Source organism: Seriola dumerili, unplaced genomic scaffold (assembly GCF_002260705.1).
Source record: "Seriola dumerili isolate Sdu_G_001 unplaced genomic scaffold, Sdu_1.0 BDQW01000019.1, whole genome shotgun sequence".
NCBI classification, from domain to species: domain Eukaryota; kingdom Metazoa; phylum Chordata; class Actinopteri; order Carangiformes; family Carangidae; genus Seriola; species Seriola dumerili.
In genome coordinates this window covers 1,080,679-1,095,672 of record NW_019174274.1, presented here as the reverse complement: position 1 = coordinate 1,095,672, position 14,994 = coordinate 1,080,679, and the positions used below count along the sequence as shown (strand labels likewise).

The 14,994-nt window shown below is 39.9% G+C and overlaps 2 protein-coding genes across 2 annotated transcripts in view; one reads left to right on the top strand and one right to left on the bottom strand.

Annotated features, from left to right (window-relative positions):
• Positions 1 to 14,994, bottom strand: part of ect2l (epithelial cell transforming 2 like) — a 73,904-nt gene that overhangs the window by 49,305 nt on the left and 9,605 nt on the right. The gene's annotated exons all lie outside the window — the stretch shown is intronic.
• On the top strand, positions 304 to 8,865 carry filip1l (filamin A interacting protein 1 like). Its single transcript, XM_022761650.1, has 2 exons — positions 304 to 398; positions 5,447 to 8,865. Exon 2 carries the CDS (start codon positions 5,562 to 5,564, stop codon positions 8,301 to 8,303), a length of 2,742 nt encoding a protein of 913 aa, XP_022617371.1. The 5' UTR covers positions 304 to 398; positions 5,447 to 5,561; the 3' UTR covers positions 8,304 to 8,865.

Sequence of the window (14,994 nt, the reverse complement as noted above, 5' to 3'; positions counted from 1 at the left end):
GCCTCCGGAGCAGTGACAGACCGGGCAGATATTTCACACATTACATACGTCAACAAAAACCTTTCCCTCTCCTCTGCCACATCCTTTAGTTAAACAGTTACTTCAGGAGACTCGCTCAAACACTCAGACACGAACACACCGCACACTCACACAAATGAGCAAGCACACCCCCTTCTTGCAAGCCTCTGCAATGCAAAGCTCCATATAAGGACATGTTGATGATGTAATGGTCCATAGGCAGGGAGCACATCCCTTATTGTTTGGTCTGACTGCAGGAATGCCCACATTACAGCTACTAAGAGAGTGAGACACACACACAGAGGAAGAGTTGAGGGTCGGGCGTTGTACGGCAAGATAATGAGCTTATGGCAGTGAAGCTGGGAAAGCCTCTGGCACAGGTAGGCACACTGAACATTATTACAAAACTCTACATTTGGGGGAAAAACTTTCAAAACTTTTATAAGAGTTGCCGATCACTTCATTGGCTTGGAAACCAACAAGTGTCATACTGTGTTTTTAATGACACTTCTCTTCAGCTTTAGCGTTTCTGTTTTTTTGTGTATTTACTGCAAATTACTTACAACTGGTCTAAGATGTTAAAATTACTCAGGAGAATAATGTTTTTCCAAGTCAGCAAGTTTTAAATTCTTTAAAATGTATTTAATTATATATATAAACTGTGGTGGGAACTTTATTAATGTCTCGAAGCAAGGGACTGTAACTCACTTTAATTTCACTTTCATTTAATTAAATATTACGTACTCCTAAAGAAATGCTGAAACACATTTTGATTCATCATTCAGAAACTGAAGAAGTAGCTATTCCAACATGCTTACGGAGAAGTCGGACACACTGGTCTGCCATTGCAAACTTGACCAAAGACATTAACTATTTAAACAGTGATGAGGCTTAGATCTGAATCTCAGAGGAAAGACATGTTAAGCATGTCCCATTACATACAATGTAATAGAATTGTACAGGAATTTGTCAAGGTCATAATAGTGCATAAATAGTGACTTAGTTTCACACAAGATACTAAAAATTGATCATGCAAGAATAATTGTATCCTATGTGTAGGAGCAAAAAGTCTGTATAGATAGTATGTTAAATGTGTATATGTGCATTCCATCAGTTTCTTAGCATAAAAATCAAGAGGTATTTTTAGCTATTAAGAACATCTGAAGGATCCTTATTGTCAGATGACTCTAGTTCTTCTCTTTCCTGTTAGACTGGTAATCAATACAAAGTACCTTATTTAAATATGAGATATAAGGCTAATGCTTCTTACTCTTATAAAATTATTGCTGCTGGCATGGAAGTTAATTACGTCATTGAAATTAAGAGAGTCATCTCAAGAACTTCATTGTATAAAACAGCAGCTATGCTTTAAGGACTGAATTATCTGTGGTATTAAAATACTGAATGGGAGGTTTCAAGTGGCAACATTTCCATAATGTATATTCAGGATTTTGGAAATATAGTCCAATTTATTCCCACATAAAAAACCCACATTGTTTTAGAACAGTCAAATCTAGGCCTCTTGGTAACACACTGCTCCATTAACCATATTGCCACAGCCAGGAAGTTAATAAATATCAGCGCTACATATTTTACACATGTTGATTGCACTCTGGGGACAAATCACTTAGCCTGTGTGGACTTAAAATACAGTCCATGCACTGCATTAATCACCGTCCTCCCTTCAAACTCTGTCACACAGGAGGGCATTCAGCCCACCATCTACAAGTCTCTGTTAAAGCAGTGGTCATGTGTGTATGCACATGGGTCCGTACATATATAACCTAACCACTTGTGGTTAGGAAATGGCACAGCAGCAGTGACATATGGAACATGCAACACAGCTTTAAGCAGCGGGTGAGCCACAGTTTCCAGCTTCAGGAGCCACGTAAAGAGAGGGAAGCCCTCTGTAGAGCTGTAATGTGTGCTGGTGTGGCTAGTTGTAACTCCCTTGAAGGTTTCCTTTTCTTTTTAAATGGCATTCATGTTAAAATAAAAAAAATATATTTGCAACAAAGCCAGACACAATCCTGTAAAGTTAAGATAGCCACTTTAGTGCCCTAACCCACCAAATCGCTCTGTGCAACCCATTTTTCCATGAAACATTAACGACCTACAGTGGTGATCATGCAGCTGTTTTCAGGGTAACCAGACTGACATTGGTGCCTGTTGCAAAAGTTGGACAGGCTGCAGAGTGGGTGGTAAGGTGCCTTGTAATGTTGATAGCCATGAAACGGTTATGTCACCAGCTTTATGCAGCATTTCACAATTTATTCCTCCAAAAATAATCTTCTTTCAAGCTGTGCGGATGTCTCCATAAAAGGGCTGCTTTGTAATGACGAAATCTGGACAAGTGCTATATGGATCAGCTGTATTATTTGTGTTCCCTGAATGCATAAGGCAGCTGCTTCTACTGACTCACATTAGATGGCGAAAGCTGGTCAGTTGAGCTACTACTACTCATTAAGTGTGGTTGGTCTCCAACATTAGTTAAGGGTCAGCTGCAGGATTGTACTTTTTCACCAAAGGTCCCTGCGTCTAACGTCCCCCCATCTATAAAACATGGAGCCTTGCAAATCTGCTCTAAATTATATCTAACAACAAAAATGGTCTCAGATGTGGCTATGTTGGCCAAATACCCTCATCTATGTGTGTGTCCTTGATGAGAAAAAGTTCAGGAACAGATATGGATCAACATTTCCTTATGTGCCACAAAGTGCACTGGGAATAGAACAAAATAGTCCCATAGTGGGCTAGAAGTGATTTCACTGCATACAAGCCATGCAGTTTCCTCTCAAAGGACTTGCTTTTATTAATGTAAAGTGCCCTTACATACAGTATCCAGCTCGGGAGTATTCAAAGACAGAGTGATAGGCATAGTTTCCAGTGCTGCTAGGGAACAAAGTACATTTTCTCTTTCTATTTTGGCTGATGACATCACAAGAAAAACAGTGGGGAGTGAGATAAGAGATTGAATAAACAGTGATTACAGGCGGCAGGCTAGTTTGCAAGAGAGATGTCTGCTTGTTTCACTTAACAACGCACTGCTTCTACATGTACGATCCACTAAAAGAAAACCTCATTTTTCAACACATGCATGTTTCTAGACAAGGCAGGCATGTTTGTTCCTTGAATGACAGTCCTTACACTTTTCAAAGCCCTTGAAAAAGTATAAAAGATGATTAAAATATGTTATCAACTATTTCAAGAGCCAGGATATAACAAGGGCAAACTGTAAGTCAACAAAGCTAGGCAGAAAACAGTCTGAGAACCTGGAATATTCACAGACCTTAAAACAAAAATGGGTCTACAGTAGTTTCTGGTGGTTTAAGGTTTGGTTTACAGTATCTACTGAAAATCATTATGCCTAAAATGATGGAATAGCAGCCCTGTTAATACAAAATGTAAGTGATGGATGAAGTATTCAGATCTTTTACTTTAAGTACATAAATATTAGCATCAAAATATAGTTAAACTACTAAATGTAAAAGCACTTATCAAGCACAAGGTCCCATTTCAGAATGAGAAATATCATATCGGATCATTTTTGCATTAAGGTGTAAGTGTTGGAGCTGGTGATGATGCATCATTGTGAAAAATGCATTTTCCATTTCATCAGGAAGCAGTTTACAGAAAAAAAAAAAACTATCACAATTTACAGCAAAATTCATGATAATTCGTTATTATAGCATATTTGCTTCTTGAAACATGGCCTCAACAATAAACGCCGATGTCTCCTAATCCAACCAAGCCACACTGATAACGAACTCTTAATTATTATGCATTTCCTGCTAATATTTTATTGAGTGCTGTATGGTCTGGATCTAAGTACAACACATGGATCCAGTTACGTGTCCCCCCCTACCTGCTCCCACCCATTAGCAGCTACTGAAGAAAGAAAAGACATACACTCTACTGCTGAGAAGGGTCCCACCCTACCACGCTTACATCATGGCCCACAACCCCAGTGTACATGTGGAATTAGTGATCCCTGAGAGTGTGCGTTTGTGTGTGTGCAGGGATTTCTGTATAAACTCTGTGGGGCTGTAATTGCCTTTGGAAGCTGGGGGAATTCCTTTAAATGTATAAGAAAAAACGGGGAGGGTAGGTGGCGGTGGTTTTGGTAGGGAGGAGGAGGGTTGGTAGTAGAGGAACCCCTTAATTAAAGGATTGTTCCATGCCAGTGGGCCATCTGTGTGGAAATGCCTGGCAGCTGCGCACACAGCAGTCATAACATCCCTTCCCTTGGGGGTGTAGACACTTTGGCCCGGTAATGTATGTATATGCCAGACGCACTGACCCCGGCTGCACACTGTACTTAAAGCACTGCATCCAATGGCACACGTGTCATGTACCTTGACATCATTTTAGTACATCTGGGTAACGTACGTTTATACAAATATAAGACACAATTAGTTGTGGAAATATAAATATTAAATATGCTTTAGACTGCCATTGGTTTTTGTAGGTTGTATATATCAATTCTGACAGTAATTTATTAAATGTTCAGACAAGAAATGTTGCTTACACTCTAAAATGAATACATATCACTTAAACTCTGCGCATCTCACTTTACTTCTTATCCATTGAAAGGATCTTGCCCTTCAGTTATCCTCTGACTTGCGCAGTCTATGAGCACACTAACCACTCAAATACACAGTTTATGATGGGCACATGTTAGATGAAAGAATGCTGCATAAAACACCAATAACTTCAACAAAATTCATCCTGGTCAGCAACATCGTTGTATTTTGCTAATAGTATGTCACACCTTGTCTGCAGAGATCATTTTCAGAGGTCAACGTCAACATTTGGCTGTGTGTCAGTCTTTTCCCCTAATTTCCCAGAGGACTTAACAGGTCTTATGATACACCCTTGAATACCATGGAAACTTTTAGAAATTCCCTGATTGTTAAACTCAAGCCTGAATATTTACAGCAGTAACTCAGGTTTCCAAACCATATGAGAATTAGTTGGCAACAAGGCAACGAAAAAAAATGAACCACAGGTATTTCAGACTACCAACCTGAGAGAGTTAAAGTAATGGTTTTTTATGATGTGTTAAATTTTCCATGACATAAAACCTTTAGTCCTCCTGAAAAACGCAGGGAAAATAACAGTGTTTATGATGTGTCATTGCTTGGAGTGGACCCAATGGGGAATGACAGTGGGTAGAGTGTAGAGTTTCCCAAGCACCTTTCATATATAACATAAGCCAAAAAACAAACTGACATTTGAAGGTTCACAATGATTTTAATGGGAAGTGAATTTGTTGATGATTATAAATAAAGAAAGTGCAACTGTAGTAGGAAAATGACTGAAAATCTTGCCTATCTCGTAAACCTTCTTACACTTTCTACATGTAAATTATTAAATTTTGAACTGGATTTCTTGAAGATCATGTGTGCCTTGTTTTTGTTTTTTACAGGTTGAAGCTGTTAATTGATCAGGAAAAGGTGTACCAAGAACGAAAAGAAGAAGAGAACAATAAAAAGGTCATAAGTCTGAAGGAGGAGCTGACAAAACTCAAGTCATTTGCGTTGATGGTTGTGGATGAACAGCAGCGTCTCACCGAGCAGCTGAATCAACAAACAGCCAAGGTCCAAGAACTGAGTGCCAGTGCTTCACAAGCCCAGGAGGAGCTGTGCTCAGCTAATGCTCGTCTGCAGGAAGAGGAGCAAAAGGTCTTTCGCCTGGAGTCTGAGCTGCGTGACCAAGCTTGTCGATACCATCAAGAACAAGAGACCATGACTGCCAAATTGACCAGCGAGGATGCCCAAAGCCGGCAGCTGCGCCAGAAACTGTCGACTCTCAGCAGGCAGCTTGATGAGCTAGAGGAGACCAACAAGACCCTGCGCAGAGCCGAGGAAGAACTGCAGGAGCTGAGGGACAAAATTAGCCGTGGTGAGTGTGGAAACTCTAGCCTCATGTCTGAGCTTGAAGAGCTACGGAAAAGGGTACTTGAAATGGAGGGAAAGGATGAAGAGTTGATCAGAATGGAGGACCACTGCAGGGACCTCAACAAGAAGCTGGAGAAAGAGGCCAATCAAAGCCGAGGCCTGAAGGCTGAAGTCGATAAACTGAACCACAGAATTATGGACTTAGAAAAATTAGAGGACGCATTTAGCAAGAGCAAACAAGAATGCAGCTCACTCAAAAGTAACCTAGAGAAGGAGAGGACAGTGTCAAAGGTTCTGACCAGTGAGCTGGAAGTCTTGAAAGTCAGGGTCAAAGAATTGGAGGCCGCTGAAACCCAACTGGGAAAGACAGAGCTGACACTGAAGGAAGATCTAACCAAGTTAAAGACTCTGACAGTCATGCTGGTGGATGAGAGGAAGGCAATGGCAGAGAAGCTAAAGCAAATGGAGAACAAGGTCCAGAACAGCACTGGCAAACTTCAGGCTGAGCAGGACAAAGTTACATCTGTTACTGAGAAACTAATTGAGGAGAGCAAGAAAGCACTGAGGTCAAAGGCTGAGCTCGAGGAGAAAATGTGCAGTGCTACAAAGGAGAGGGATGACTTGAAGGCCAAGTTAAGGGCTGAGGAGGAAAAGAGCAATGATTTGGAGTCTAAGATCAATATGATGAAGAAAAGGCTGCAATCGCTAGAGAACATAGAGAGGGAACACCTGAGGAGCAAAGCTAAAGAGGAGCACATCAAAACACCTATTGCTAACCGCTTCCAACAAGAGGACAACAAAGTAAAGGATTTGACGCAGGAGGTTGAACGCCTCAGACGCAAATTAAAGGACATGAAGGTGGTTGAAGGTGATTTATTAAAAACAGAGGAGTTTGAATCACTGGAGAAAAGATTTACTAATGAGCAAGAGAAAGCTAAAGCCTTGATGGAGGAGCTGGAAATATCCAGAAAAGAACTTTCAAAGTACCAATTGGCTGAAAAGAAAGAGTGTAACCAAGAGCATGTTCTCTATAAGCGCTTGAAGGAGGAGGAGGCAAAGTCTAGTCATTTGACCAGAGAGGTAGCAGCTCTGAAAGAGAAGATTCATGAATACATGGGAACAGAGGAGTCCATTTGTCGCATGAAAACTGACCACTCCACGCTGCAAAGAAAACTGACCCAGCAGGAGGTCAGAAACAAAGAACTGGCCAGAGAAATGGAGACACTCACTCGAGAGCTCGAAAGATACAGACGATTTAGCAAAAGTCTTCGCCCTGGCATGAATGGAAGACGCTTTTCAGACCTTCATGTTTCCACCAAGGAAGTTCAGACAGACCCACTTGACCTCATGTCTCCCAACTGCAAGGCAGTGGCACCGCTGGAACGTGCTGTGGTGAACGGCAAGCTGTATGACGAGAGTGAACCTGAAGAAAATGCAAATTACAGCAATGAGCTGCAGCTCACCAAATGCAGCCCATCACTCATCAATAATGTAAATAACCTAAACAACAACATGAGAAGAGCAAGAGTCCCGTTCCTTAAAAACAAAGACACTCCCCATCAGGTGAATGGCAAAATGCAGCCACGGCAGAATGGCAACCACGTCCAGCCTGGAGACGTTGTGTTGACCCACAGTCCTGGGCAGCCTCTGCACATTAAAGTAACTCCTGACCACGGACACAACACAGCGACGCTAGAAATCACCAGCCCGACCGCAGAAAACACCCAGTCATTCACCAGCACTGCTGTCATACCCACAAGTGGGGGTCCACCCAAACAGAGAATTACCATCATCCAGAATGCTTCTATATCCCCTACTGCAAAATCTATTTCCCCAACAACAAAATCTAAAGGTTCCCCTATATCCGATGAGCCATGTTCGCCAGATAGGGCCCTATCACCTTTTACTATGGCTACATACTCCAGAGCAATGACCCCAGACTCTTGTGGCTCAGTAACACCAGACAGAGCCATGTCCCCTATACAAATTGTGTCAGTCACAACTGGCACCCCTGACCGCTCCCTCTCTACGGAGCCAGTGGAGGTTGTTGGAGGGCACGCCGTCTTCCGCGTGACCCCGGAAAGGCAGAGTAACTGGCAGGTCCAGAGGTCTAACAGCTCGGGACCAAATGTCATCACCACAGAGGACAACAAAATCCACATTCACTTAGGCAGCCCCTTCATTCAGAGCATCAGCACCCCATCACAAACGCTGAGTCCATGCCACACACCTGGACTACAGGAGCAAAGAACTCAGGTGCTTGCAAATTGCAGTACTCCTACTGCCAAAGGCAACAGCAAAATCACAAGTAGCATCATGATTAAGCCCACCTCCACCCCAATCCAAAGGCCATCACAAATTACAGTAAGTAATGCCTACGACTGACCTGATAACCCCCAAAACCCTCCATCCCATCCTTTGCTAGTGAATCCTGCCCAGGAGATCCATTACAAGCTTAGACCCTTATACCCCACCACTATACCATGATACATTTACATGTCTGTTTTACTTGATTTATGAGCTTAGACTGGTGTTTGAATGTTTTCCTTTTTATTTTGGTTGGTTTGCTTGGTTCTGTGTGATTAAGTTCAACAATTGTTTGCCTGCATGAGAAAACAATACCATTTGAAAGCACTAGAATTTTTGATTTAATTCAACATAACACCAGGTTTTAACTTATGTGCACTTACTGTATTGTACTCAATGGCAAATTTGCCATATAGTCAGACTATTCACACTGATGTATCATACCAGTTTTTATACTTCATATTACACATAGTGCATTAAGATTAAGTTGTTTGATTTTCTGAGAATTAAAGTGTGCAAAAAGAAGTGTTATCTTTTAGTTTGTCATTCATGCTTGCCAATTTCATTTATTCACTAAATCCAGCATGTTTTGATTGTGTAAAATTAAAAATACTCTGAGGAAAATGCAATTAGATTGAAATCAGTTGTTTGATTTGATTTTTTTGGTGCATGCACAGTAACTTTTTAACACTTACAATCCAACGTGTTTATGTTACTAAGTGTGTAGTCAAAAGATTAGTTTACTCTCTCAGATTTTAACATGAAAACTGTCAACACTTTGTTAGACCTAATTAAATAATACCCAAGTGGAAGAGTTGTCTGAAAAACCTTTGTGCTCATACTTTACCAGATTACAAGACAAAAAAACTGGGATTCTCACATGTGTTTGCTTGCTTGAGTTAAAATCATAGGCTGATGTCATAGTTTCTTCTTACCAGAGCACAGAAACCCAGTGACTGAGAATAAAAAACAGTGTAATGTGAACTTGAGAGTTCTCTTAAATGATACAGTGGAAACTCTGCTTTAAACCTTAGAGGGGTGCTCCATAAGGCTGCAGTTGGAGGTGAATTTTGTATTTAAAAAGATACTAGATTTTGTAGAGCTACAGTTGCTCTTGTCAGACTGGACTTTCATATGTTAGTGGTTACATTTCAGTGGACCATGAAAATGTTAGAGATTTAAAACTTTCAATTATCTTCTTGATCGAATGCACCAGACAGTGTAATGGGTGTTCACTAGATTACATTACAAGATTTCAAACTCACAAGATTTCTAAAAGACAAATGGATCTCTCTCTGGTCTTCAACAACAGTGGTTATTAATTAAGGCCATACATCCCATCTCCCATGTTGAGGTGTCTTTACTTTACTCAATTAGTTTCATTGGGTAGAAACCCAAGATGTCTGTTTTATTTTTCTTCCTCCAATGATTCATGTCCTTTGAAATGAGTCACCAGTACAACTTGTGAATGTTCCCCCATTTATATGCATTCCTCTACATGTGGTTTTATGTGTGCACAGTGGAAATTTTACCGCATATGTGCGATTTGTTTAAATTAGATCTGAACTGACAGAACAAGATGATGAGCGGATGGAGACTTTAAGAGAGGAACAAAAGTGATGTGGGAGAGGAAGAGAGGATACAGTGGAGAGGATGTGGGATGGTTTTATCTGCTGTGGTACATGCCTCATGTTAATGTTATGTCTCAGTACAAAGCTAATGTAAAAGAACATCTTAAAGAGAGGAGTTGCTAATGAACTATTAATCAACTATGGTAGCTTGAAGCTAGAGAGTTTTTAATACGTACTGTACTGGTACTTCACATGCATGTCTTTACACAAGAAATCATACATTTGAAGCAGGAGTTTCAAGAAGAATAAACATAGAGCAAGTACATAAGGCATACATCTTGGGATCATGTGTGTGTTCACAGACGCTGGCAGCAGGCCTTGCTGGTACAGTATATCAACAAGACCTGGTATTCTTTGCTTCATAGTCATGCAGAAAGCATATTTAACTCAGGTTCGAGGCAATATAGTAAAAATGCTAACAATGCTGAGTTCATTAATAACCCACAAGCTCAGTTCACCTGGAAGAAGCAGCAGCCCCCTTTGAGGAGAACTGTCCAAAGATATGCTGACAAAAAATTTCTCTTGTACACCAGGGTAAAAGACAGATTTGAGATGAACCACTCCTCTTCTTACCAACCAGGTCCATCCTAATTTAATAAACTCTTACATTTTCCAAAAATCATGGAAAAAACTAAATCAGAGGAGCTTGAATTGGATGAGGCAATACTCTGTAATGGACAAAAAGTAGACAAGCTTGTAGTAGACGGAGCTGAGAGCTTATGAAATCTCCAAATTACTATAGAACAGAACCAAATCCTCAATGTCATTTAGATGGAACAAGACAACTGTTGCAAGAAAGTGGCAAACTCAACCCAAACACGCACACATACACACACAACCCAGTGTGACAATGAGGAGATGATTAAATCAAGCATTAAATTGAATGAGTGGGAAGGAGCGCAGCTGGAGAAACCGGATCCAAAGCAGTCTGGGCGTGATGAAATGATGCAGGGGCTAAACAAGATGCTATTCATTAGACCACTACTTGAGAAAGCATTCAGCAGCTGGGATTGCTGTCTGCGACCTCAATTACCCCCTGACTCACTTTAGACTTGGTCGATTCATAAACTGTACTCATCTGGCTCAGCCAGGGAAGACAGATCTGCGCATGGTATCCGTGCCAGACAGATAAAATGAGTATCAAGTGACGCACTGGAGGCCAAAGGGTTTTTCATACAAAAGTCCACAGTGATGCTTGCTTTTGTTGGCTGACATTGAGACTGTAATCACACTAAACACGCCGTGATACTTCTGATTAGCAGCAGCATTATTGGGGTGAAAATAAGCCATCAAAAAACAATAAACATACTCATGTAATTTTATACAATCAGCAACTGATCTGAATCTGAATGCAGCCAAGAAAGCCTAATTACAACACTGAGTGCCAGAAAGACAAGGTGTGTATCACACTGCAGGCGAAAGCGGATTTCCTCAATTTTAGCCCACAATGATAATAATCAGAGAGGAATTCGCTCACCTTGACCGACAGGCACAATAAAACCTGGGAAGGAGAATAAGCAGTGGTATGGGGACATTCTCTAAACAAAAGGCTTCGTGCTGCGTGTGAGAGCGTAGACACTGTGAAAGTAGCCTCTCTCCCACTGCAGCACAAGCACCAAAACAAACTTCGTGTTTGGTTGCCTTGGAAACAGCCGCGCCGGTAATGCAGAGTGCTGGGCAGAGGAAGTACTTAGTTGAACTCCTGCTGCACCGCTGATATATGAGAGAACAAAGCCGCACATTAAGGTCTTTCCATGTAAAATCAACAACACTCCCATGACGTGGAGCCTGTACAGATTTTCTGGCCCATTAGCTCTGTTGAAGCATAGGCCCCACTTTTTCTGAAATTTATACCCTGTATGAATATTTAAGGACATAGTTCACTGCAGATTTTTGTTAATTCTCAAAAACCTCAAGCCACACATGAACATATCCAAGTGCTTTTCTCAAGTTAGAGCGAGAGGTTTGGTGCTCAGTGTGTTGCTTGGGAATAAAGTCAATGGTGTGAAGTAATGAAACATATGGAAATGCGCAGAACTTACTCAGCTGCAGAGATCCAGACCAGATCAATGACACATTTTGTCAAAGAGAGAGATTCTAATGAACACCATCTCTAAAATGCTGCAGTGAAAATAATCCAAATTGATTATTTGGGGGAGTGTACAAGGGCATCTTGTCAGCTCATTTTGCAAAATGAAATTACCTTTTCCAAAAGTCGACACTGAGAAAAATGAACACCCAAGCAGTGAAGATGTAAATGAAAATGTTATGATGTGCCAAATACTTTGACAACTTTGAAGAAATTAACTGCCTGCTGACTATTGTCAGAGTCATTTAGTCTGTGAAGCACACAGAGAGACTCAGACATTGAGTGCTCATTTGCCTGGATGCTCAGAGATTTTAAAGATTCTTAAAATTCTTAAATGTGTGATTGATGAAGCTAATTTAGACATATCGAGACACAAATGCAATCTAAAAACATGAAATCAGAAGGAAGAACATTTTCTAGAAAGGTCATCATCCCAGAAGATGAAGATGCTGACAGCAAATGTGGTTTACAAGCACAAAATACTTGAATTGCTTGTATAAGTAAATGTATGAGGTGTTTATAAAATTCGCTGTATCTTGCTCATGAATTTACGAGTAGACAAAATGTACTACAAATGACTGAGGAGTGTATATGGCTCAGTGTGCCAGATGTTGATTGAGTTTCTCAAACCTGTGGAAACATCTTATCAGAGAAACTGTAAACAGGATATGTTTTCTCCTGTACAAGCACCAATCCAAAAGTGATGTACCTCAGTATGCTGGCACGCTGCTGTGCATGTAAACACACTGATTAAAACCTGATTGCACAGTAAGCGGAGCAGTGAGTTGTTTGAGAATCTGAGAAATGTGATGTTTCCCAAGATAATTCCTTTTCTTGTTTGTAGTATTGTGCTGCAAAAAGAGCCAAACATTGGTTTCTAAGCAACATAGTCACACCGTTATTAATACTGGGATGCAATGGGGCTATATTAGGGGAACAATGAAACAAAACTATACAATATGGGAATACATTTAAAAAAAAAAAAAAAAAACACACATTTCTAAGGCTGTGAGAAACGATATTTTCATTTCTTAATTGTCTGAAAATGATGAGATATTCCCTCTATAATTGGTTGATCACAAAAATAGTTTCAGATCAATTGTTTTCTCATTGATTAATTATTCCAGCTTTACACGTTTCAACTTATTTGAGTTTTTCTTCAGGAAAAGCACGCTTCCTGAATGATGCACAAAAGATACATGAACTAAAACCCTAACAATGTATTTCATATAACACTGAACATGTAATAATATGCAACATTCTTGAATGGATGTTATGCATTTCCACAGCCCCCTATTCACTGGGAACATTAGATCCAATCTTAATATTTCACAGGGCAATTACAGAAAAATACTGTATATAGACAGTCATACTGTTTCATATCTTGTTATTGTGAGATCTTTTTTTATTCTAACAAAGAGTTCTTTTAGGGACAAAGCCAAAGTGCAGCAGTCATGCAGCAAAAGTCTGGCACAGTGGTCGTCCATAAAATATGATTTGATATCATCTAGTGGTCATAATCAGTACTGCATCAGATCTCCACTGAGCAACTGGAATCAATTCAGCTGGTGGAGCAAGTCAAAACCATCATCATCACCTGGTCCGAACTGCAAACCTACCTTTTGTGCATATAATCCTCTCCTGCAGACCGTACATCCCATTTTCTCCCCACTTCTTTGATTTCTTTGTTTTATTTTGAAAACTCATAAGACACAATGCAGTGTCTAAACCTACAGTAATACTACTCTTTGTCGACTTCATTGTTTGTCTGCGTTTTTCCACAGATACCTCTAGAAGCATTCCGACGACCGGGACCTACGAGAATCCCCAAACCGAAAAGCTACAGCTCCCAGAAAGGGACAAACAGCACGGCAGCAAACCCGGGACAGCAGAACAAGGGTCAGCCACCACAGACTCATGTAACCACTGGGAAAGAGCAGCACACACACATGCCAGCAGCACACAACAACAACCCAAATTTAGCAAACCGCAGACTGTGACTTCAGTGATACTTATCATTTTTTTTATCTTTTGGTCAAAAGATATTTTTTTTTTAATCTTTTGGGTTACTTTTGGCTTACAGTATATTTCACCTACACTAAAAACATCCTCATGGTTGCTAAAAATCTGCAATGAGTGATTTTTTTCAGTGTGTTGTTTTGCATAAAGACTACCTGCGAAAGAAAAATAAAACGTAAAATTAAAATTCTCAGTGCTGCTTTATTCTTTTTAATCTTTTAAGATAAAAACTGTTTCATTATCATCTGATCCTCATCCATGGTGCTCTGAAAACTGCAAAATGCATCTCTTTGTGTCAATATTATGTTCAATGTGTACACGCTATAAAAAAAACAAAACAAAAAAGGTTTAGAAAGTAGTTCCAATGGAGATTCATTGAACAAATGAGAGTAAATTATTTACAGTCACAGCTTTGTGTGAGGATGTCACTGTGATAAAAACAAATGAAACTCAAGAGTAATATTAGGACACTAAGTAATATTGTCATGTTGTTGAAAGAAAATGAATTTTTATTTGTATTGTGAGTATTTGTGTTCATCTTTGATGACTTTATCTGTTGTGACATACAGATAATGAAACAGCCATTTATCCATTTCTAGGGATGGTAGATGAAGATATTTCTAAAATAAGTGGCAATAATGTACATACGTGTATAACTGATGTGTTGTAATGCAGCTCCTTGATAGTGATAATAACTCAAATGTGACTGTTGTGTTATTTTTGGTTATCAATAAAGACTTTTTATACCTTCAGCAAGGGAAATGTCTCTGACCTCATTCTGGAGAACTATTGACAACAGAGCAACAGACAAAGTGACAAACCAGAATAGATCATAGATATCCTACGAAGCCGCATATATGAGAAAAACATACATACTTAGTGAAAGCCAAGTTAAAATATAGGTTGACAAGAAATATCTCTTATGTTTATCTTTATTAACACTGGCAACTAGAAATATATGTCCATATTTTTGGAAATAAAAGTGGTGCAATGAGACACAATAACAAAAGGTCTCAGACTATGATATTTG